A 26269-nucleotide genomic window follows, 5' to 3' on the forward strand; every position below is an offset into this window, starting at 1 on the left:
GGCCTCTGAGGTGTCAATGTGGTCGGAGAAAGAAGCAGTTTGGGGACTTCCCTGGCAGTCCAGTGGTTAAGATTCTGTGCTTCCATTACAGGGGGCATGGGTTTGATCCCTGGTTAAGGAACTAAGATTCCCACATGCTGCATGGTGTGGCAAAATAATAATAATAAATTGTATTTTTTTAAAATGATACAAAAACACACTAAAATTAATTTAAAAAGAAAAGGCAGTTCGTGGTTGGAGCAGAGGCTGAAAAGCAGTAGAAGCTGCAGGTCAGAAAGAAAGGCGAGGAGCTGGTTGGAGGCTTCCCAGGTGGCACTAGTGGTAAACAACCTGCCTGCCAATGTAGGAGACGTAAGAGACACGGATTCGATCCCTGGGTCGGAAGATCCCCGGAGGAGAGCATGGCAACCCACTCCAGTATTCTGGCCTGGAGGACCCTAGTAGGCCAAAATCCATGGGTCACAAAGAGTCGGACACAACTGAAGTGACTTAGCACACACACACACACACACATGAGCTGGCTGGAAGAGTCAGGAAGATTAAAAAATGCAGAGCAGGTGAATCTCTGTAAAGACAGAGAGCTCCAAAGAGAAATGGATACCCATTTTCAAGGGGGCAGAAAATGATGGAAGCCCAAGAGCTTCACTGACTCTGTCCCAACCTTTCCAGCTCCTGCAGCCTGAGGTCGAGATTCCCATCTGAATCCTTTCCCTGGTCCTTGCAATGACCCCTCATGACTTAAGGGACCTTGCGTGTGTCTCTTCCTAGTGGTTCTGCCCATTCCCAGAGAGGCACACTCTCCTCTCAGTGTGTACCTGGAGACCAGCCTTTGGGGGGCATGTGCCAGGGTACCCACCTTTAGGGGGAGGAGCTCTGACCAGAGGCAAAGGGGCACAGGTGGGTGCGGCAAAAGCCCATCTTGCAGAAAGTCAGGGCAAGAAGGTGAGGTGACTTGCCCAAAGACCCCCATGCTCCAGGGCAGTGGTCGACATGCAGGCAGTCTGCATGTGAGAACCTCGTCTACTGCATTCTTCCTGGGACACCTGCCAACCAGAGGAGGAGCACATGTATGCTGAAACAGGGACCAGAGCAGGCGTGGGGACACCGCGGCAAAGACCAGCTGGCCTCAGGTGTCAGCTCTGATGCCTGAGATGGATCCCTTCGCTGTGTACAGATCACAGCATAGGTGTATTCCCCAGCTCCTTGTCCCCAGGTCCCAACAGCCCTCTTGAGTATATCATGGCTGTTCAAGGGCCTACAGTTGTTCTTAATTCATTGTATTCTCTTAATAAAACTGTATGTATGCTTAATCTCATTTTATAAATTATTTTAGAGGGACTTCCCTGGTGGCCAGTGGTTAAGAATCCGCCTGCCAATGCAGGTGACTGGGGTCCGATGCGTAGTGGGGGAATTAGGATCCCACATGCCGTGGGGCAGCCAAGCCCACATGTTGCAACTATTGAGTCCTTGCAACACAACTACCGAAGCCTACACGCCTAGAGCCCATGCTCCACAATGAGAGATGCCATCACAATAAGAAGCCCACACAACACAACAAGAAAGTAGACCCCACTCGCTGCAACTGGAGAAAGTCCATGCGTAGCAATGAAATGCTCATGCGCCATGATGAAGACCCAGCCCAGCCAAAGAATACACTCACATATCTTCACCATTAGGATCTTCATCTACACTATAGATACATGCATCATTAAACACAACTTTCCAGAAGCTTCATTTTCATTTCCATATAAGATGGGGCATATTTAAATTTTTGGAATAATGTGGCCCCTGGAGCCACATATTAGAAGCCACATATTATTTACTTCTAAAAATATTAGGGGCGTTGTCCACCCACCCAACCCCCATTCCCCATAATGTAACTTTTAAGGTGACTTTTTTTTACTTTTAAAAAATTTTTGGCCAGGCTTCACAGCTTGTGGGATCTTAGTTCCCCAACCAGGGATTGAACCTGGGCCCATGGCAGTGAAAGTGCCAAGTCCTAACCACTGGACTGCCGGGGAATGTCCAACATGACTGCTTTTTAAGTGATCTTACAGAGCTTGTTTATAACATCTAACATCTGCAGTCTTAAGGTCCACCTTCCAGGAATGATTTCTAAAATCAGTAATAAATACCTTCTCTTTCAAAAAACTTAATTCATTTCAGATGACTTTTGTCAGTACCAAACACCAAAAATGGCTGAGGTTATTTAGGCTAATAGTCCTTCCCCAGACAATTCTTTGCGGTTCAAAATAAAAGGAACTTCCATAATATAAAAGACGTTATGAAACAGGAAAGACGCCTAATAGCCAAAACAATCTTGAGAAAGGACAAAACTGGAAGTATCATACTCCCTGACTTCAGACTATGCTGTTGCTGCTGCTGCTACTAAGTCGCTTCAGTCGCATCAGACTCCGTGCGACCCCATAGATGGCAGCCCACCAGGCTTCCCTGTCCCTGGGATTCTCCAGGCAAGAACACTGGAGTGGGTTGCCATTTCCTTCTCCAATGCATGAACTGTGCTACAAAGTTTCAATAATCAAGACAGTATGCTAGCACAAAAATCAGACACACAGATCAGTGGAACAAAAAGAGAGCCCAGGGACTTCCCTAGTAGTCCAGTGGCTAACACTCCCAATGCAGGGGGCTGGGATCCAATCCCCAGTCAGGGAATCAGACTCTACATGCCACAGCTAAGAGTTCACATGCCATGCAACCAAGATCTGGCACAACCAAATAAATAAATAAAAACTAATATTTTAAAAAATAGCCCAGAAATAAATCCACAAACTTACGGGCAATTAATCTAAGACAAAGAAGAATATACAATGAGGGAAAGACCATCTCTTCAGTAAGCGGTGCTGGGAAAAGTAGATAGCTACATGTAAAATACTAAAATCAGAACATTTTCCCCATATTTACAAAAATAAATTCAAAATGAATTAAAGACCTAAATGTAATACCAGAAACCATAAAACTCCCAGAAGAAAATGTAGGCAGAACACTCTTTGACATAAATTGTACCAATATATTTTGGGTCTGTCTCCTAAGACAAAAGAATGAAAAGCATTCACCTGAAACTACCACAACATCGTTAATCAACTATACCCCAATACAAAATGCTTTTGGTATTAAAAAAGTTAAAATTAAAAAAATTAAAAACAGGACCTTAAGTAAAAGCTTTCGTACGGCAAAGGAAACCATTGACAAAATGAAAAGATAGCCTACTGAACGAAAGAAAATATTTGCAAATGATATGACCAATAAGGGGTTAATATACAAAATATATAAGCAGCTCATATAACTCAACATAAAAAAATAACCTGATTAAAAAGTGGGCACAAACCTGAATAGACATTTCTCCAAAGAAGATACACAGATGGCCAATATGCTCATGAAAAGATTCTCAATATCGTTAATCAAAGAAATGCAAATTAAAACCACAATGAGATATCACCTCACACCTCTTAGAATGACTACTATCAAGAACACAAATAACAAATGTTGACAAGGATGTGGACAAAAGGGAACCCTCCTCCACTGTTGGTGGCAATGTAAATCGGTGGAGCCACTGGAAAACAGTATGGAGACCTCTCAAAAAGCTAAAAACAGAACCACCACATGACCCAGCAATTCTCCTCTGCATATATATCTAAACTGAAAAAAAAAATTAATTCAAAAGGATACATGCACTCCAACAGCTAATTGTAAATAGCATTATTTACAATTGCTAAGATATGGGACTTCCCTGGTGGTCTAGTGACTAAGATTCTGAGCTCCCATTGCAGAGGGCCCAGGTTCAGTCCCTGGTCAGGGAACTAGATCCCACATGCTGCAACCAAATAAATAAATAAATAGATAGATAGATTTTTAAATTGCTAAGATATGGAAGCAACCTAACCCTCCATAAACAAAAGAAAATGTTTACACAATAGAATACTATTCAGCCATAAAAAAGAGTGAAAATTTGGCATTTACAAAAACACGGATGGACCTGGAAGGTATTATGCTCAGTGAAATATGTCAGATAGAGAAAGACAAATACGTATGGTATCACTTATATGTGGAATCCAAAAACTAACACAAACTCGTGACTATAGCAAAAAAGAAACAGACTTACAGATATGGAGCGGCAACTAGTGGTTACCAGTGAGGAGAGGGAAGGGGTAGAGGATTAAGAGGCACAAACAATGGTGTATAAAATAAATAAGCTATAAAGATATATAATATGACAAGGAACTATAGCCAATATTTCATAATAATTGTAAATGGAGCATAACCTTTCAAAATGGTAAATTATGATGCTGTACACCGGAAAACATCATATTCTATCAACTATACCTCAATAAAGTACAGTATTCAGTTAGCATCTGTGTGTTAACACTGTACTAGGCATTGGGAAATTCACCCATTCTTCAGTAGATCCCAGCTCTTACAATCCCAGAGCCCACAATCCAACACTGGCCTCAGGCAAGGATACGCAGATGACACCACCCTTACGGCAGAAAGCAAAGAGGAACTAAAGAGCCTCTTGATGAAGGGCAAAGAGGAGTGAAAAACTTGGCCTAAACCTCAACATTCAAAAAATGAAGATCATGGCATCCTGTCCCATCACTTGATGGCAGATACATGGGGAAACAATGGAAACAGTGACAGACTTTTATTTTCTTGGGCTCCAAAATCACTGCAGATGGTGACTGCAGCCACAAAATTAAGACACTTGCTCCTTGGAAGAAAAGTTATAACAAACCTAGACAGTGTATTAAAAAGCAGAGACATTACTTTGCCAACAAAGGTCTGTATAGTCAAAGCTATGGTTTTCCCAGTAGTTGTGTATGGATGTGAGAGTTGGACCATAAAGAAGGCTGAGCGCCGAAAAATTGATGCTTTTGAACTATGGTGTTGAAGACTCTCGGGAGTCCCTTGGACTGCAAGGAAATCAAACCAGTCAATCCTGAAAGAAATCGATCCTGAATAGTTGTTGGAAGGACTGATGCTGTAGTTCCAATACTTTGGCCACCTGATGCGAAGAGCCGATTCATTAGAAAAGACCCTGATGCTGGGAAAGACTAAAGGCAGGAGAAGGGGATGACAGAGGATGAGATGGTTGGATGGCATCACTGACTCAATGGACATGAGCTGGAGCAAGCTCCAGGAGATGCTGATGGACAGGGAAGCCCGGCGTGCTGCAGTCCATGAGGTTGCAAAGAGTCGGACACGACTGAGTGTCTGAACAATACCACCACCCTGACTTTAGCCCAGTGAGACTGATTTGGGGACCCCTGACCTCCTGAACAGTAAGAGAATAAATCTGTTGATTTAAGCACCAACGTCTATGGCAATCGTAACAGCAGCCACTGGAAACTAACACACATAATTTCGTTAGTGAGCTCCCTGGGCATGGGGGTACTCTGCAGTCCAGCTCCCATGCCCAGCCCAGGAGGGGCTGGTGATCAGAAGCCTGAATAGCTGTGACTGTGCCACGCCCCCCCCCAGGCTGCTCAGTTAAGTGGGGGGCACAGGTCCCTGCCTCCTTGCCTCCCGCCAAGCCCGGAGATGTAATGTCACTGGGCCTGAGCCCTGCTTGCTGCCTACAGTTCTCAGGGACTAAGCTACACTCTGACCCAAAGCAGCCACATTGCCACCTCCCTCCGCTGCTGGATGGGCCTCTCTGAGCCCCTCTCTCTCCTCAGAAGGGTGACGTCCTGTTCTGCTGGGCTCTGATACGGCCAAGGGTGTCATCATTAAGGCAATGCGAAGACCTGCTAAGAGACATCCTTCACGTGTCCACCCTGTGGGCCTCCCCTTCCTCTGGCTCCTCCTCTTTCTGTCCCTGACCCTTGTCGCTTACTTGCCACCCTCAACATCCAGGCCTCTGTCAGCCCTGGCTCATCCTACCATTCACAGTCACGTCTTCACCAGGGAGATTGCAGACAAGCCAGGCCAGGATCTGGGTCTCTGGCAGTGGCCCCCACAAGCCTACCCAGCCGCTGTGGTTGTCAGTCCAGCACTCAAACCCCTCCGTTTGGGCCTGGCAGGTTCTGCATGCCTGCAGCCCTGCCCTTGGGCCCAAACCAAAGATCTGTAAGGAACCCAGCCTAGAACCAGGCTGGCAAGAGTGGCTGGGTTCAGGCCCTGCTCACCTCTCTATGCAGAACAGCCTCCACTAGAATGCTCCAGCAACCTGCTTCACTCAGTCCGGTCCAGCCCTGCCCTCTCCCCTCAGGACTCAGCCAGACACCACCATGGACCAATCTCTTCTTCTGAGCCGGAGTGTGACTTCTCAGGGCAACGGTGGCCCTGTCTTAAACCTTTGCAGGTTGGAGGACTACCTGCGGCCCCACCTAGCTGCTGCTGCTGCTGCTAAGTAACTTCAGTCATGTCCAACTCTGTGCGACCCCATAGACGGCAGCCCACTAGGCTCCTCTGTCCCTGGGGTTCTCCAGGCAAGAACACTGGAGTGGATTGCCATTTCCTTCTCCAATGCATGAAAGTGAAAAGTGACAGTGAAATCGCTCAGTCATGCCCGACTCTTAACGACCCCATGGACTGTAGCCTACCAGGCTCCTCCGTCCATGGGATTTTCCAGGCAAGAGTACTGGAGCGGGTTGCCTTCTCTGGCCCCACCTAGAGTTACTGGTGATTGGTGTTTTCACACTGTCCCAGCAGATATTCTCAATCTTGGCCAATCACTGCAGTCACCTGGGTGTGGGGATGGGATGGGGGAAAAAAACTACTGGGTCTGAATCCTACCGATGAGTTTGATGATGGCTGGCAATTGCCAGGCTGTGAGATTTTTAAAGTCTCCCCAGGGGATTCTAAAATGCAGCTTAGAACAGCTGATACGGAACTTGTGGAGTGTGTTTTCAAGATAACAGGGCTTCCAAAGTGATTCTAGGCTTGGGGACTGGAGCCCAGGCAGCTCGTGCTGTTTTGAGGCGGGTGGCGCTGAGCAAGTGAGAGGTGGTGCTGGAGGCAGGGCCGGTCACCTGAGCAACCTGTGGCCCTTGGTCTCTGGGTCTGGAAGGTGTCCTCTGTGGGCTTAGAAAGCAGTGAGGGTGGGGGGTGGTGTTCATAGTGGGGATGAGGAGGAGGGAAAGAGGAGAAGAGAACGGAGGAGACAAGCTGTCCCCATCAGTGTGGTGACTTCTGACATGCTCTGACTCAGGGTGGAGGGAATTTCACAGGGCAACAGCAGATGATATTTGCAGCAAAGATGAGCCATTCCCTTCCATTAGGTTGAAGCCAAATTCCCAGGGCAACTGGGGCATGTGAGTGGGAGGGGAGAGACCAAGGGATGCTGAGGGAAGCCAGGGCAGGGACCTCGAGAAGCAAGCATCACAGTGGTCCATGCAGGAGGGCAGAGGGACCCTGGAGAGAAGGCCACTCGGGGATGTGGGATAAACACCACATTCCCTTCCATCTCTGGGCTTCTCTAACTCAGTTTGGACCTGTCACTGGATGTGCACAATGGCTGTAGCTGCTAGATGTTAATATCCCATCTCAGAGCTCAAGCTCAAAGTTAACCCAGATCTGTCCAGTCTCTCCATGTTGGAAAAGACAGGAAGAGGCCCTGCTTTTCAAACACTGTCCCAGTTTTAGGCTCATGGCAGGAAAAAGCCACCCAGAATCCCTCCGGGCTATTTGGGAAAGCCTCCCACTACCTGTACGAAGTACTATTTAAAAGGCCAGAAGCTGTCAAAGAGGGGAAGCAAACCCTGCTCTCCTCACTGCCGGGTGCAGCCAGCCCTGCTGCTAGTACCTAGGGCACAGCTTCTGTCATATCACCCGAGTCACAGAGGAGGCAGAGAGCTGTGTCATGGACAGGGGGCAAGGCTGCTAGGGAGGACAGAACTGGGATCCCCTCCCCGGGCTCCAGACAGGCGATGGAAGCCACAGGAGCCGAGGGCGACGTTAGTGCAGACTCAAGACTCAAGGGTGTCCAGGTGGCCCTGCAGAATGTTCTCTGGCCATTCCACCTCCAGCTGATGTCCTGGCAGACCTCCCAAACCCCCTTCTTGCAGACCAGGCAAGAGACATGCCCCGCTTCTTATGCTGAAAGGGTCTTCATTCTCTTCTAGAACATAGGAGAGCTGCCCTCCACCCCAACTACACACATGACATAGCTGGGCCCTTGGAGAGCTGCCCTCCACCCCAACTACACACATGACATAGCTGGGCCCTTGCAGCTGTGTCTGTCTGCCCCAGAGGCCGAGGCCCTCCTGGCCAGATCTGGAGGGGCCAGGGAGGACCCCTGACCCAAGCTGGCCAACTAGATTCTCTCTCCTGGGAACCCGGCAGGGGAATGACATGAACAGAAAGCTGTGTTAGGCCCAAGGCAGCCAGCCTGAGGGAGAAACAGCGGGAGGCTGAAGGAGGGAAAGGACCCACTCCCGCTCACACCCCTGGTTCACACTGCTGTCTGGAGATACCCCCATAGACGTGCAGCACAGCCTCCCTCCTGCCCCTGCCAGCGTGAGGGCTCCCCTGACCTTCCACCCACAAGCCCCCAAACAGAAGTGATCACCGCTCACCTCGCTCCTTCTAGAGCCCTGCCCCCACTGCCCTGTGCACCAGGCACAACCTGGCCCACTGCTCCTGGAGAAAACGCCCTCCATCAGAACCACCAGCGCTACCTTCTGATCCTGCAGGGGCCTCTGACCCACTTGGAGAATAAAACTGCCCTGTGGCCATCTGCTGATCAAAGTGGGGCAAGAGCAGCCACCCGAGGCGGCCACCTCATCCTCCAAGGGGCCATTTTCTGCTCTGAAGGAACACAGTGCAGGGAGTTTCTTCCATAAAAGCAAAACATGGATAAACCCAGATGGGAGATGCAGGCCTCCCCTTCCTTGTCCCCAACGCCTACTTTACAATGGTATTTATAAGACTAGAAAAGTGGGTTTTTCTCAATATAATAAAATATAAGGATTTATATTAGATTTTTTTCTTTCTTTTAAAAGATTCCTTCCTATTACTGATGAATGACTCTGTAGTCTCCCCATCCTTCCTTTCTCCTGACATCATTTCCCGAGCCCATGCCCTGGCTGGAGTCCCTGAGTGGAACTGACTGCTGGGCCTGGGATCTGCGCCTTGCCCAACCCCCTCCTGCTCTGCCCGCACCCTCCACTCTAGCTGGGCCTGTCTCCCTCTGTTCACCTCCAGCAAATATCTCTTCCTGCGTTTCACTCAAAAGAGGGCTCCTTGCCCTCCACCTTCTTCCCTCTCCTCTCTGCCTGTCTCAGTCTCCTGGTCCCAGGGGTGCCAGCCAAGCTGCCGGCCGCACGCAGCCACCCTTCTCCACTGGGGCGGTGCTGCCCTGTCTCTGCTCCGAGCGCCTGGGCAGGGTCAGGATCGCTCCTCCATGCACTGGCCGCAGTGATCTCGCAGTTTCCTGAGCCTAGGGTGCGTCTTTCCAGTGGGACTGCCGTCCACATGGCAGCCACCCCTGAGCCGTACACACAAGGTAACCAGGAAGAGGTTCTGGGCATGGTTCTCAAAGCCTTCCTTGAGCCAGAAACTATTCCAAACTACCTTTCTGGCCTTGTCTCCCCTTTAACCCACCCTAAATTCAGTCACATGCTTCGTTCATCTTTGTCTTCACCCCCACTCCCCACCCCCAGCACAGCGCTTTGCCTGGAGCATATCGTCAAAATATTTTTGTTAACTTGAAACCACAAATGCTCATCAGGCTGAAGCAATATTGTTCTTTTCAGGGAGATGAGATAGAGAAAAAACTACTGGGTTCCCGTCAAGTTCAGGATGGCCCTTGTTGAAGCGTCCAGGAGTCCACGAGGAATGACAACCTCAATGCAGGGGAGACTCAGCTAGAGAGCCCAAGGCAGCACAGAGCCCAGCGGACATCTCAGGGCCCGTCCAGGTGCTGTGAGAGCAGGCCAGGGACCCAGCCTCTGGGGACCCAGCCTCTGACAGTACACAGAGAGAGCATACAATTTACTGTTCAAACCGGGAGACTTCTGAGAGGGAACTGGACGTTTTGGTGGAACGATTCCAGATAAGTGGGCTGGGCAGTCAGGCCAGGCAATCGAATATGGTCTGTGGTCAAACTCTCCTAAAGAGGAGACAAAATAGAACTTACTAAAACTCATGAGTTGCTTAGGGCCAAGGTGGGGTTTATTTATTTTAAAAGCCAATTGTGTTATTGAAGAAAAGGCTGTGTTCTCGGCCCATTTTGGCTATGGTGCGGGGCTGCTTGGGGAATTGCGCTGAAGCTGTATATGCTCCTGGGCCCGGGGTTTTCTGAAAACACAGCAGAGAACAGGAAGTGATGATATAGTGACACCAGAACCTAGAGCCTCCTGAGCTTGGCTGTGGACTCAGGCGTGGCTGGCAAACCCCCACAGAGGGAGACGAGGGCTGCAGTGGTCTGGGCTGAGGCCTGTGCACCTGAGAACTGGAGCCTGTCCTCGGCTCCTGTCCCAGGAGGCCTGCTCCTGTCCCCGGCTCTCCCCAAGGCTGCAGAGGTGCTGAGAGAAGGTCAGACAAGCAAGCGACAGCCCAGGGGAGGTGGGCTCACTCTCCCCCCACACCTCAGGACATACTCTCTTTGGGGCACCCCGTCCCTGCGAATGCCAGCACCCCCAGTGACTTCACGCTAGTGGTCATGGGTCGGAGAGGATGGATTCTGAACCTGAACAGTTGACCTCAGAAGCCCAAACTCCTGCGTTCCCATCATCTTCCCCAGTACAGAGTGATGTGCAGCACCACCAAGGCGCATGGAGCTCAGACTCAAGGGATGGATGAGTTCTGATTTTGAAAAGCCCTGTTTTCATTTTGATGAAATGCTTGAAAAATTCAGTTCAGTTCAGTCATGTCTGATTCTTTGCAACCCCATGGACTGCAGCACACCAGGCCTCCCCGTCCATCACCAACTCCCAGAGTTTGCTCAAACTCATGTCCATCGAGTTGGTGATGCCATCCAACCATCTCATCCCCTGTCATCCCCTTCTCCTCCTGCCTTCAATCTTTCCCAGCATCAGGGTATTTTCCAATGAGTCAGTTTTTCGTATCAGGTGGCCAAAGTATTGGAATTTCAGCTTCAGCATCAGTCCTTCCAATGAATATTCAGGACTGACTTCCTGTAGGATTGACTGGTTTGATCTCCTTGCTGTCCAAGGGACTCACAAGAGTCTTCTCCAACATGACTGTTCAAAAGCATCAACTCTTCAGCACTCAGCTCTCTTTACAGTCCAACTCTCACACCCATACATGACTCTTGAAAAATTATTCAACAAATTATTTAAACAAGGCTCCTCTTATGTCATGGTAAGATGCCAATGAATGTCATTCTCACTGATTTCTTAGGTCAGTGTTGTCTGTGCTGAGGTGCACGCAATATTCTTGAATACCCCAAAAATTTTATCTTAGAGAGACAACGGTACCTCTACGTATGGTTAAGGAAAAGGTCTTAATGTCAGACAGGCCTGGATTCAAGTCCTAGTCCTATCATGAATGGCTCAATACGACACATGCTTCTTACTCCTCACCCATCAAATGCGGTTTTGAGGTTCACGGGGACCCCCAGGGACAGACAGCACCTGCCAGGCTGGCAGCAAGCACCGCTCCACACACCAGTTACTGCCACTATTATGAGTCCCTATTATCACCAGCTTGTCACTGCCATCCTTCCCTGCAGTTTGCTATCTCTGCAGGAAGCAGTGAGAGTACAAACAAGATTACCAGAGCGGTCAGCCCAGGGTGCACGAGATCAGCTGCCTGCAGAAGCTGCTTTAAATGACAGGATGTTTCCCTGGCCAAATGCAAAGGAGCAGCTTGGGAATCTAATCAAGTCCTGGCCAGACGTCAAAGGAAGCTGAAGCCCTTATTAGTGCTCTTAATGAGGAAGCTGCCTGTGTGTGGAGTCCAGGAAGGCCAGTGCCTGAACAGGAGGTTCGGGGGCCTGGACCCCGAAAGGCCATCCTTCAGGAAGCTGGCGGCCGCAGTCCTCAGACCTTGAGAACATCCGGCTCTGTCCCCCAGCCCTGATGTCGCTGCTACCAAGCATACTCCGCTGTTTTTTGGCCTCCTTCCGAGTTTCCTACAAGGGGAGACGCTCCACGGAGCAGTGGCTCCAGACACCAGCCCCCTCGCTGGACACTTGTAAAGGAATACCACCACCTTCCGGCTTCTCCATCAGTCTCTTGGGATTTTGGTTAGCATGACTCCAACTTCCTGAAGAAGCTCAGCCGCGTGAGCTTGGATGAAAATCTGTTTGGATCGTGATCATGCCACTAGGGTGTGACGAGCTGCTGGAGGGAACCACTAGCCTCCAGCTGTCTGTCTGCTTTTAGTCTTTCCGGTGAAAAGTGAAGTCGCTCAGTCATGTCCAACTCTTTGTGACCCCATGGACACCAGGCTCCTCCGCCCATGGGATTTTCTAGGCAAGAGTACTGGAGTGGGTTGCTATTTCCTTCTCCAGGGAACTTCCCAACCCAGGGATTGAACCCAGGTCTCCCACATTGTAGATAGACGCTTTACCGTCTGAGCTACCAGGAAATCTTTCTGGTGAGGCCTCCCCAATCTTCCTCCAGAGAAAGACCCAATTAACATCTCAAATCAGGCTACAAACCAGTGAGTCTGGGGAACTTTCAGACTGAGGAACAACAAGGCCACAGGAATGAAAACTTTAAATAATAAACAAACAACCCAAGCCACTTTCATAAGCTCCATGTTGTGCTCCTCTAGGCCTCTGACGGAGAAGGCAATGGCACACCACTCCAGTACTCTTGCCTGGAAAATCCCATGGGCGGAGGAGCCTGGAAAGCTGCAGTCCACGTGGTCGCCAAGAGTCAGACACGACTGAGTGACTTCACTTTCACTTTTCACTTTCATGCATTGGAGAAGGAAATGGCAACCCACTCCAGTGTTCTTGCCTGGAGAATCCCAGGGACGGGGCAGCCTGGTGGGCTGCCGTCTGTGGGGTCGCACAGAGTTGGACATGACTGAAGCGACTTAGCAGCAGCAGCAGCAGGCCTCCGAGGCTCTCACACCCTCCCAGAATCTACCTCCGTGTATACCTCCATGGACTCGAGCCTCTTTCCTGTCTGTCCTGAGTCCTTGGGAGCAGGGTGATGGGTCAGGACTCAATGGTCTCCTTTGGTTCAAAGATAATGTTTCTGCTGTGACTTTCTGTTCCCAGAAGGCACACACACAGAGCAGGGCAGCTCTGTACGGGCCCACTGCTGGCCTCTATTCGTTAGAGGGGTTTCCCCACAAAGCAGCCAGGACATAATGCTGATGGCTAATCACTGTGCTGGCTGTTCTCAACTGGGCTCATAATTCAGCCATGGTCTTTGGGCCTGGAGTCACTCTGAGCCTGAAGCTGGCTGAGGGCTTATCTAGTGAGCTCGATACTCTGCTGCCTTATCGAGCAATCTTAATGTATATACACTAGAACTGTGGGGCTTCCCAGGTGGTGCCAGTGGTAAAGAACCTGCCTGCCAACGCAGGAGACATAAGAGACGCAGGTTTGATCCCTGGTTTGAGAAGTTCCCCCGGAGGAGGGCATGGCAACCCACTCTAGTATTCACGCCTGGAGAATCCCCTGGACAGACGAGCCTGGTGGACTATAGTCCACAGGGTCACAATAAGTAGGACACAACTAAAGCGACTTAGCACACACACTTGCACACTAGAATTGTATATAACTCTACTGCCCCCATCCCATTCCCAGTGCCCACTCCACCCCCCCGCATCAGCCACAAAACCTACAACTGTGTCTGTCTTTTAGGACACTTACTGAACAGGCAGGCAAGAATCGAGGTACTCTGGATTGAAAACAAGAAGTTACAGAACTTGCTGAAGGTATTTTCAAGTCATAATGACCTGGTCCTGGGCCTTCATGCTGTAGGAAAGAAAATGTTTTTGTTTCATAAATAGTGATAGCTGATATATTTTGATGCTTTACTTGTCTTTTATGAATAAACATATGAATCAGAGTGATATGGTAGAAAAATCCCTGGATTGGGACATGGAAGATCTTGTTAAGGTCTGCCCTGGCACTAGGCACTGTGGGAATAATACCTGCTTTTCCTGCTTTACCGGCCTTGTGGATGACTGTGAAGACTGCAGAGGAAATGACATGTGAAAGTCTCCCCTGTCCCTGCCTGGATACCCTCCCCTCTCCCAGGCCCCCTGCCCACAGCAGCAGGTCTCACTGCATTCTCGTCCCTCTGCTGATGGTGACTTACTGCTCTGAGCTGTTAGTTTTATAAAACACACTTATTCCTTCACACAAATGCAGCATATGTTCTCTCAGTCCCCCCCAAAAGTATTCCTAGCAATTCAGTGCCCTGCGTACAGTGCCATGAGGTTAACATAAGTAGATGGACACAATTTTAAAAAGACAAACAGCTCAGTAGAAAAGTTAGCAAAAGGCAACTCACAGAGAGGAAAGACAGTGAGGAAACCTCAAGTGAGGGGGGCGGAGCTCTAAGGTTATTAATAACAAACTCACTGGAAAAGACCCTGATGCTGGGAAAGACTGAGGGCAGGAGAAGGGGACGACAGAGGATGAGATGGTTGGATGGCATCATCAACTCAATGGACATGGGTTTGGGTGGACTCCGGTAGTTGGTGATGGACAGGGAGGCCTGGCCTGCTGCAGTTCAGGGGGTTGCAAAGAGTCAGACATGACTGAGCGACTGAACTCAACTGAAGTTCTAATTAAAAGAACAATGAGATATACTTCTGTGGGGGTCAGGAAGGAAAAAAAGAGATAAAGGAAGGAAAAAGGAAGAAGGGAGGGAGAAGCCAAGACCTTTTGCGGGGGTGAGGGGGAAGGGGGGTGGGGGCTGGAGCCCAGGGCACGCACAACTTAGCTTGCAGGATCTTGGTTCCCAGAGAAGGCACTGAACCTGCGCCACCGCAGTGAAAGCCCTAAGTCCTAACCTCCAGTTAATTCCCAAGAAACTAAAACTTTATCCACAGTGCGGATATTCCTACATGACTCTGGCAGACCTGTTAATTTGATTAGCCTTTCTGAAGCATAATTTGGCAAGCTTGAAACAGTTTAAAAACACATATACCTATCCAAAGGGAGAGAAAGAAAAAAGGAGTCTGGTTACTCCTGATTGTTGCAGGAATCCAGAAGACAAATAATGAGTCCTGAGCCCAGATAGGGCAGGAAAATGAGTACAGCCCAAATGCCACAGTAGATAATGTAGAGAAAATGTTAACCTTTTTTTCCTTTCTAGCAATTCACTTCTTTTCCTCTCTCATTTTCAAATACCAGTGCTATTTGACAGAAAAAAAAAATCTTTCTGGCATGATGTTTTAGATCTGTCTCTGAATGACGCAGGAACTAGGGGAAGTAGGTGGGGGTGTAGACTGGCCAAGAGCTGGGCATTTTTGAATGGGTGAGTACATGCAAGTTCTTTGTGGTATACATATTTGAAGTTTTCACAATACAAAGTTAAAGACAATATATATTTGTTATTTTGACCCAGCAATTCCATTTTTAGGAATTCTTCCTAAGAAAACAATTGAGAATGTGTACAAATATTTGGTCACAAAGACATTCCCTACAACATTGTTTCTAAGAGTTGAAAAATCAGAAATGAAAGAAATGACTAATGACGTGTGCCTGGTTAAATAAATTGTGATTCTTCCATCCAGCCATACAAGCTGATGAATGTCTATGGACATAAAGTCTACTCTCAAATATCATTAAGTGAATGCTCCCAAATATTGTTAAGTGAACAATACAAGCTTTAAAAAAATGTGCGTTAAAAAACTGGGAATGGAATGTTCACCGACAGCAGTTTTCTCCAGGTGGTGAGATGCTGAGTAAAAATATATATATATATATTTTTTTGCTTATTGGCTACTTCTAATTTTTCTATAATGGACTTGAAAGTGTTCTCGAAATAAGAAAAAAAAGTTATACTTAATGCATAGATAAATGAATATGGGAATTGGGTAAGTGAAAAAGGGGGTAGGGAAAAAAGATAAAATGAGCAGAAAGATTAGAACAGAAATGTATCCCGGTAGATCCTTGTAACACATGAGACTGAGCCACAGGTCAGCCCAATGGATTTGGCTGAATAAGCACCCAAATGTGGCCCCTCTGCACGATTTAAGAGCAAGGCTTTCAAAACCCTGTTTTCCTTCTGTGGCACAGCAGCACAATTAGAGGTGCCATTCTCAATTATCCGCCACAAATGAAGTCTGTTATTATCAGCCAAGCACAAGTCTGATAATCAAGGGCTGTGTCTCATCATTTTACAACTCATGGCAGAGAGATGAAACAGCAGTGTCTTCAACCTGATGCATCTGTGGGACAGAGACCACTGTCAGGGCAAGGCTTCTTCACTAGAGAAGTCTGAGCCACCATAAGCACACAGGATAGAAAGTCAGGGGAGTCTGGACAGGAATGGTTTGCCCAGAGTCCCCTTGGTTTGGCCATAATAAATGCAAGTTCTCAAGCTGGAGTGGCAGCTGGGGCAAAAGATGCTGCTGAGGATGTCACCACTGACTCCATGCCTTTGACAGCCCATCCATCCATCTGTGGGATGGCTAAGAAACACTGTGAACACTGCCCTTTCCCCACAAGCCTCATGTGGCTTTCACTTTTAGGCTTCTACGTCATGAGCTGCTTGAGAGTCCAGGTGCCAGGCCTGGCAAAGCCCTGATATGGGCCCATGCCATCCAGTGGCCTTCCTGCATGTGCTTGGCCATCTGACTTGGGACAGAAAGAAATTACTGAATGCTATTTCCCCCCCATGTGTCACAGGGGACCTCTTAAGTGGGGAACATTAAGGAAGTTGATGCAGGCCCAAGTTCTAATTCCAGAAGCCACAGGAATCCTGTTCTAAGTGAGAAGTAATGATCAGGCCAGGGTCCTGCAATGGGTGGGAAGCAGCTTCAACAGAGTTCCTGCTTCTGCCCCATCTGAGGACGGTGGGCAGAGTGGGAAGAGCTGAAAGGAGAGAAGAGAGCTTGGTCCAGGATGGCTCTGAATGTGAAGAGAAATGGACATATGGTATGAAGACATACTATGGCCTTGATCTTGAACTTCTTGACTTATTTGGTTCCAGTTCCATGTACCATAATGCTCAGTACCATTGCAGGCATCTGCTAAAGCCTTGCCACCACCACCTCCAACTCTCCAGGGCTGAGAGGATGGGATTGGCTTATGTATACAACACTGCTCAGGAACCGAAAGGTGCCAGGTACCTCTGAAAGGTAGATATGTGAGGGTAGATGAAGTTATCCCAAGATGTGTACTGAATTAAGTTCTCCAAAAATCTATAAATCCTCTGAGTTTTAGGTGTGTTTCATTATGCTGAATGCTGAATGATGTCCCCTCAAAATTCTTAAGACCTGCGGATTTGGAGTTCACAGTATCTCATAGTGTGACCTTGTCTGGAAATAGGGTCACTCCTGACTGTAGCCACAAAATTATAAGACGCTTGCTCCTTAGAAGGAAAGTGATGACAAACCTATTCAGCTTATTAAAAAGCAGAGACATCACTTTGCTGACAAAGGTCCATATAGTCAAAGCTATAGTTTTTCCAGTAGTCATGTACTGATATGAGAGTTGGACCATAAATAAGGTGAGTGCAGAAGAATTGATGCTTTTGAACTGGGGTGCTGAAGACTCTTGAGAGTCCCTTGGGCAGCAAGGAGATCAAACCAGTCAATCCTAAAGGAAATCAATCCTGAATATTCATTGGAAGGGACTGACGCTGAAGGTGAAGCTCCAATACTTGGGCCACCTGATTCAAAGAGCTGACTCATTGGAAAAGACCCTGATGCTGGGACAGATTGAAGGCAGGAGGAGAAGGGGGCGACAGAGGATGAAATGGTGGGACGTATCACTGATGCAATGGACATGAGTTTGAACAAACTCAGGGAGGTAGTGAAGGACAGGCAAGCCTGGTGTGCTGTAATCCATGGGGACACAGAGTTGGACGCAATTTAGAGACTGAACAGCAACAACCAGATATAATAAGTTAAGATATGGTCATTACAATGGACCCTAATCCAATGCTTCTTGGTGCTGGGAGGTGTCAGTACTTAGTTTTAAGCTATTTTCCTTTTAAAGTCATAAAGCTAAAGGGAACCTAGAAAGAGCACATGGTCTGTCTCTACTGATCCTAGGCATAAACAATTTTCAATGAATCATACTTGAAAAGGGAAAAAGTCAGAGATAAAATAAAATGTATAGCCCCAAATGTCTATATATATATATACACACACACACACACATGCAAAACACAAGAAATACACAACATAAACTGAAATTACTAGACATGGTGGTAAAGATGATCTCACCCAAATTTGGTGGGGTGGATGGTGTGATAACTGGACCACACTGCCCGGAAGAAAAGAGGTGCCCCAGCAAGGAGGGGAGAGGGCACATAGAGGAGCTGGACTTGCCTCTGTGGGAATTCAGGAGGAGGCATGTGGCAGGGTGTATCCAACTCAGGAAACTCTAGAATTCTGTAAGAATACGTCTAAAGGTTCAGAGGACAAAGGAGACAAGTATGCTGGCGGCTAGGGTAGAAGTAAACTTGGCAGGGGCCAAAAGTTATCCACGTTTGTGAAATTAAGAATTGACAGTACTGGGACTTCCCTGGTGGTCCAGTGGCTAGGACTCTGTACTCCCAATGTAGGGGGCCCAGGTTCAAACCCTGATCTCACGTGCTGCAACTAAGACCCAGCACAGTCCAATAAACAAATGAAAGTAAATTTGAAGAATTGATGGTATCTCTAAAGCTCCATACTTCTTAAAAAGCCCTAGTACATCTGTAGTTATATTTGAAAGGTTATATTTTTCTGTATGCAGGTCAGAAAGCAACAGTCAGGACTGGACATGGAACACAGACTGGTTCCAAATAGGAAAAGGAGTATGTCAAGGCTGTATATCGTCACCCTGCTGATTCCCTGGAGAAGGAAATGGCAACCCACTCCAGGACTCTTGCCTAGAAAATTCCATGGATGGAGGAGCCTGGTGGGTTACAGTCCATGGAGTCGCAAAGAGTCAGACACAACTGAGCAACTTCATTTTCACTTTATTTAACTTATATGCAGAATAGATCATGAGAAACGCTGGGCTGGATGAAGCACAAGCTGAAATCAAGACTGCCGGGAGAAATATCAATAACCTCAGATACGCAGATGACACCACCCTTATGGCAGAAAGTGAAGAAGAACTAAAGAACCTCTTGATGAAAGTGAAAGAGGAGAGTGAAAAAGGTGGATTAAAACTCAACATTCAGAAAACTAAGATCATGGCATCTGGCCCCATCCCTTCATGGCAAGTAAATAGGGAGACAGTGGAAACTGGCTGACTTTATTTTTGGGGGCTCCAAAATCACTGCAGATGGTGACTGCAACCATGAAATTAAAAGACGCTTACTCCTTGGAAGGAAAGTTATGACCAATCTAGACAGCATATTAAAAAGCAGAGACATTACTCTGCCAACAAAGGTCTGTATAGTCAAAGTTATGGTTTCTCCAGTAGTTGTGTACGGATGTGAGAGTTGGATCATAAAGAAGTCTGAGCGCTGAAGAATTGATGCTTTTAAACTGTGGTATTGGAGAAGACTCTGGAGAGTCCCTTGGACTGCAAGGAGATCCAACCTAAAGGAGAGCTCCATCCTAAAGGAGATTAATCCTGAGTGTTCATTGGAAGGACTGATGTTGAAGCTGAAACTCCAATACTTTGGCCACCTGATGTGAAGAGCTGACTCATTTGAAAAGACCCTGATGCTGGGAAAGACTGAAGCCAGGAGAAGAAGGGGACAACAGAGGATGAGATGGTTGGATGGTATCACCGACTCAATGGACACGAGTTTGGGTAAACTCCAGGAGTTGGTGATGGACAGGGTGGCCTGGCGTGCTGCGGTCCATGGGCTTGCAAAGAGTCGGACACAACTGAGCGACTGAACTGAACTGAATTGATTTTTCCAAAAATGTTACCTACAAGTGAACTCTTTGAGAACACTGACACTGGGGCCTGTTTTAATCATCTTAACTTTCAGATCCCATTCAAACAGACATCTATTTGGCTTTTTTTCAATGTGACCATGTTTACTAATTATTTTTCTGCTCCTCACAGGATTTTAAGCTGAGTTTTTAATCAAATTAATTCCTTAATTGCAGAAATAACTGAAATGGTTCAGCATTCTTTCATAATGCTAGTACTTTTTTTAAAAAGGTTTCTTGATGTGGACCATTTTTAAGTCTTTATGGAGTCTGTAACAGTATTGTTTCTGATTTATGTTTTAGTGTTTTGGCTGTGAAGCATGTGGGACTTTTAGCTCCCCAACAAGGGATCAAACCCCCACCCCCTGTATTGGAAGGCGAAGTGCTAACCACTGGGCCACCAGGGAAGTCCCCATAATGTTAGTTTTAATGCAGTGAGTATGCCGTGAATCTGCTCTCCCCTCTTCAAACTTCTGTCAAATGCGACTAAGACAGATAAATCACATAACACTCATTTGTGTCTGGACAGACTCTTTCCTGTTTATCTGATCTTTTCCTATTCTTTATAGGCTTGTCAGGTTTTAAGAAATACAGAAACATCTTGAATACTTCTGACATCAAATAAAAGAAACCCATTTTTTTCATTTGACATTGTAAGATTTTATTTCTACTGCCAGGAAAGATGCGTATCTCTCATTTTTCATTTTATATGCAACTGTGAGAAATAATTGAAAAGAATCTGCTCAGCAAATCACTGTTGGAAGTCCCAAATCATATGAATGACCAAGTCCTAATTAAGTAGCAGTAGTGGCATTATCTTTATTAAAGTAACAAAATATATTTATGTTGACCATTTCCATGGCTCCTTTCTTCCAACTATTTTTCTGACTTTTAAAAATTGTATTTTGAAAGATTATAATAGCAATGCAAAAGAGAGAAAGGAAGCAAACACCCACCCTTAATCACAACATCTCAGCATAGCCACTAAAAGCATTTTGCTGCATTTCCTGTTTTTAATAACATAACTTTTCTTACATGACTTTCATCATGATAGATATACCAAACTGCAACCTGCATTTTTTCATTATGCATGAGATCAGGGATCTCCCCTGCTCCATACCCGTTCCTTGGAAAAATCACCTTCCATGAAACTGGTCCTTGGTGCCAAAAAGGCTGGAGATTGCTAAGTTAGTTCATAAACATTTCTGGTGTTATTTTATAATGTTAACAGTAATTATTTTAATGGCTGTAAAAATATTCCTCTGTGTAGATATGTAATATTCTTTTAAAATTATTTCCTTCTCCTAGCTATGAAATTGTTGCTATCTCATCATCTTGCTATTATAAACAATCCCTTGATATTCTTTGCATAGATGAATATTATTGTAAATAAATTATTACTTTAGGAGAGTTTTCAAACAATGAAATTAATTGGCTGAAAGATATCAACAGTCTTGGTGGCTCAATACTTTGGTGGCTTTGCAGGGGGTTGTATTCTGTACACTTCCACCAGCAGGAGCCTAGAGAAGCACTGATGCCATGGTTCACAGATACTGGGGGAAACAGACTTGGAAAAACAAAATCTTCCTTACTCCTCCTTACCTTAATGGGAGTATTGAATAAAGTCATCAGTATTCCCTATATGTTCAAAGAAGTTGTGCAGAATATCTGCCATCCTTAACGCCCAAACTGTGAAATGCATTCAGGAGGGAACAAAGTTCATGCAATTTTTCTGCAGGTCAAGAATTAAAGGGACGGATGAGGGGAGGAGAAACTGCAAATGGCAAGTTCTACTTTGTCTGCTTTGCTTGGGTAAGAATGACTATGATTTGTTGCAGTTTGTTTTCTACTCTTGGAAAAAATCCTGGGGACTTCCCTGGTAGTCCAATGGTTAAGACTTCATGCTTCCAATGCAAGGGGTGCAGATTCAATCACTAGTTGGGGAAATAAAGATCTCACATGCCTGCCATGCAGCCAAGAAAAAAAAAAAAAAAACTTGCTATGAGGGAACTGTGTGTTTGCATTGGATCTCGGGATCTGCAGGACTTGGTCATTATTATCATGGTGCTAAAAGGAAACGGTGACTGGTACAAGTTTCCAAATACAATTTTTTTGTGTGAGTACAAAAGGGCCCTTTTTACTTTTGGTAGAACATAGCTTCTGGTGTCTATTGCAAAATGCTCACGCAAACGTTCCCCTCAGTCTTTCCTACACACAAAGCAATTCTACTGATCCAGGTGGCAAAGAGTCAGACATGGCTGAACATGCATGCATCCGCCCCAGCCATAATCAATTATTATTATTATTTCATCAATAACTGAAGTATCCAATAAGTATACAACCTTATATTGGTAATCTAAAGATTAGAAACCATCTTCCAACAGGGTTCCAAATCCCTTTGCAACCGCCTCTCCTGAGAGGCACCTACACCTCTGGGACAATGTGTAAATTCATCTACGGAATTCCTGACATAAACGAAAAGGCTGTGTGTTTTAACAAGTGCTAATGGCTTGTCCACATGGAGGGGCTTTCAGGCACATAAGATCCTAAAGTATTTTAAAATTCAAAGTAACTGTACTTTTTACAGCTAAAAAATGGCGTAGTGATCCGCCACATTTTCACATGGTTCTTCATTCTTTTGATAGGCTGCCCCTGGGGATTCTAGGTATAAATGATTGACACATTTCAATGAGCTGGTTTTCACAGATGCTGGAATGAAAGGAGGAGGAGATATACTTGTAAGTATCCACCTTTTATAATTTGCCTTATTCTCTAAAGGGTTTAAAGTGACTCAGTGAATGTCTGTATGCCGTCATGCTGTTTTGCACCTGATGTGCAGGTCAGATTTCTGGTGACTGTAGGTTTCATGTGTACCAATGGTGAGGCAACCTGTCCTAAGTCAAGAGGGCTCAAGTGACACTGTAATCTTACACATAATACATTTTCAAAGGGTGATACATTTGTTTAAAAAAAAATGCCCCCCAAAACTGAAGAGAATTACAAGTGACATTATATCTCTGGAGGGAATTCTTTAAATTTTTAAGGGAGAAATGGAAAAGGAAAGGATATAAAGATGTCATTTGTTGATTCAGCACATTTTTGAAGCACTGTACTAGGGGCTGGGTGCATCAGTGAATAAGACAGCCCCTTCTTTCATGGAACTTACGTTCCAGAAGGTAATTACAAACTCTCTGATCTGATGATATAAACATTTTACATTTTAAACTTGTGTAAATATGAAAACACAAAAGTAAAAGCTAAAATTCCTGAAAAACTTCAGCAAATGCAAGCATTACTATTTCTTCACCATAGAGTGTATACAAAGCAACAAAAAAAGAATGTTAGGAACTTCCCTGGTGGTCCAGGGATTAGGAATCTGCCTGCCAATTCAGGAGACACAGGTTCGATCCCTGGTACAGGAAGATTCCACGTGTCACAAGGCAACTAATCCCTTTCACACAACTACTGAGCCTGCACTCTAGAGCCAATATACGCTCCAACAAGAGAAGCCACAGCGATGAGAAGCTTGCATACCACAACTAGAGAGTAGCTCCTGTTCCCCGCAACTAGACCCCATGCACAGCAATGAAGATCCAGCACAGCCAAAAATAAATCAATAAAATTTTTAAAAAAGCCTTCCAGTGCAAGGGGTGCGATCCCAGGTCATGGATCCCACATGCCAAAAAAAAGGAGACATAAAACAGAAGCAATACTGTAACAAATTCAATAAAGACTTCAAAAACGGTCCACACCGAAAAAACCTTAAAAAGAAAATGTTGTGACTCCACCCAGTAGGTAACTAGGGGAAGAATGTGACCAGCAAGTGTGCAAGAAAAGCCACAAGGAACTAGCTAAGAATTAGAATGTGTAGCCTCAGATCCTATGGATTAAATTAAAATAATGAGATATCATTCTTTTACTATCAAATTAACAATGCTAAACAAGATTTATACAGATTTCTTGAAATGGATACTCTTTTAACTGCTGGTAGAGGTGTAAATTAATGTAATACTAAGGATCAAGGCATTGATTTCCAGAACATCTGAGATGATATTCTCCTAGCAACCATCATTTCTTCACACCGAGTGCCACAATCTCCCACCACTGGGATCAAAGCAGTTTGCTCTCCGCCGTTTACAAGTTTGTGGATCTAAACTAAACCCACAAGTCTGCTCTGGGAATGCATGTTTAGGACAGACATGAATCACGGCCCTGGGCTAATTCTATATCTTGGAACCTTTTCCATGAAAGTATTCTTTTCACTTTGGTGAAGGACAGGATGTTCCAAGCTGTGAGTCACTTTTATTTATAAAATGGGATGGATGAGGTGACATCAATGAAAATGGCAGAATAAGGATCTCCAAAAACCTTCTCTTCCATAGAAAGCAATGAGAACAAAGGCAAAAGCTGTCAGAATCAACAGCTTTGTGCTATTTCACATACCAGGCTGCTTACCCTTCAGGATGCCTGCTGCCTAACTTGGACTAAAACCCATTCAATTTTAACTGTTTACTAATAATAAACAAATCATTATCTAACTCATGGCATTCATTGAAAGCATGCATTTCAAAGGAAATATAATATCACCCAGTGTGTGAGGGTAAGGGAACTGTCTTGACCGCTTACTGCCAAAGCCAATGCATTTATTATCACTCCTCCCTTATCAAATAAAAAGGCACAACTACCTCTTCCACCCAGACACACACACCGCTATACACACATATATACACACACATACAATCAAGAGAAGAGATAACAGTCAACAGAGATCATGTATATTGAGAGAATGTGAAGCAGTTTGGAGGAACGGTCCTTGACGTGGCACGGTGGAGAAAGCTGAAGCCTGGTGCATGGAGAGGGCCTGCTGATGAGATGTGGGCTGCTTTCCTCCACAGAATCCAAGAAAAGCTCAGGAATCTCAGGCCTTAGGCATCAGTGAAGTGCAGCAGGGTTGACTGAGCTCTTTTCTCTAGGTCCCTGCCTACCTACTTTCAGCAGTCAGGCAGCTGCCCTTTCCTCATCCCTGTAGGAGATGAAAGGTTTCATTTCTAAAGAGATTGAGCCATAGATCTGGATCCAGGATCCCAGGGGATGGGAAGACCGGGACCTTTACTGAAAACAGGAATTGGGAGAACCTCCAGACATACAGCCGGCCAACAGGCACATGAAAAGATGCTCAGCATCTCTAATTATTAGAAACTCCAAATCAAAAGCACAAGGTATCACCTCATACTGGTCAGAAAGACCATCACCAAAAAGTCTACAAATAATAGATGCTAGAGAGGGTGTGGAGAAGAGAAGCCTCCTACAGTGCTGGGGGGAATCTAAATTGGTACAGGCACTATGGAGAACAGTCTGGAGGTGCCTTCAGAAACTAAAAATACTCCACAGAAGACATACAGATGTCTAATAAACACATGAAAAGATGTTCAACATCACTCATTACTCAGTGCAGTTCAGTCGCCCAGTCGTGCCCGACTCTTTGTGACCCCATAGACTGCAGCACGCCAGGCTTCCCTGTCCATCACCAACCCCTGGAGCTTGCTCAGACTCAAGTCCATTGACATGATGATGTCATCCAACATCACGTGGATGACGTGGTGATGCCATCCAACCACCTCATTATTAGAGAAATGTAAATCGAAACCATAATGAGGTATCACCTCACACCAGTCAGAACGGCCATCGTCAAAAAATCTATAAACAATTAAGACTGGAGAGGATATGGAGAAAAGGAAACACTCCTGCATTGTTGGTGGGAAAATAAATTGATACAGCCACTACGGAGCATAGTATGGAGAGTCCTTAAAAAACTAGGACTACAGCTACCGTATGACCCAACAATCCCACTACGAGGCATATACCCTCAAGAAACCATAATCGAAAAAGACACGTGTGTGCCAGTGCTCATCGCAGCACTATTTACAATAACCAGGACACGGAAGCAACCCAGACGTCCACTGACAGATGAATGGATAAAGAAGCTGTGGTGCATATACACAATTACTCAGCCATAAAAAGGAACACATTTGAGTCAGTTCTAACAAGGGAGATGAACCTAGAGGCTATTATACAGAGTGAAGTCAGTCAGAAAGAGAAAAACAGACATCGTATATTAACACATACATATGTAATCTAGAAAGATGGTACTGCTGGACTCATCTGCAGGGCAGCAGTGGAGACGCAGACACAGAGAACAGACTTGTGGGCTCAGCAGGGGAAGGAGAGGGGGGACGAATGGAGAGAGCAGCAATGAAATGCACACATTACCATACGCAAACAGATGGCCAGTGGGGAGTTACCGCCCGACGCAGGGAGC

The 26269-nt window shown here is 46.0% G+C and overlaps 1 protein-coding gene and 1 non-coding gene across 2 annotated transcripts in view; both read right to left on the bottom strand.

Annotated features, from left to right (window-relative positions):
* On the bottom strand, nt 1949-2021 carry TRNAE-UUC. Its single transcript has one exon. It is a non-coding gene; the product is annotated as a tRNA-Glu (tRNA).
* C11H2orf61 (chromosome 11 C2orf61 homolog) overlaps nt 10136-26269 on the bottom strand; it is a 34933-nt gene continuing 18799 nt past the window's right edge. Inside the window, 3 exon segments of the mRNA XM_005709632.2 lie at nt 10136-10155; nt 10158-10257; nt 13757-13861. Coding sequence (XP_005709689.1) covers nt 10136-10155; nt 10158-10257; nt 13757-13861 — 225 coding nt within the window.

The sequence above is a fragment of the Capra hircus genome, chromosome 11 (assembly GCF_001704415.2).
Source record: "Capra hircus breed San Clemente chromosome 11, ASM170441v1, whole genome shotgun sequence".
NCBI classification, from domain to species: Eukaryota; Metazoa; Chordata; class Mammalia; order Artiodactyla; family Bovidae; genus Capra; species Capra hircus.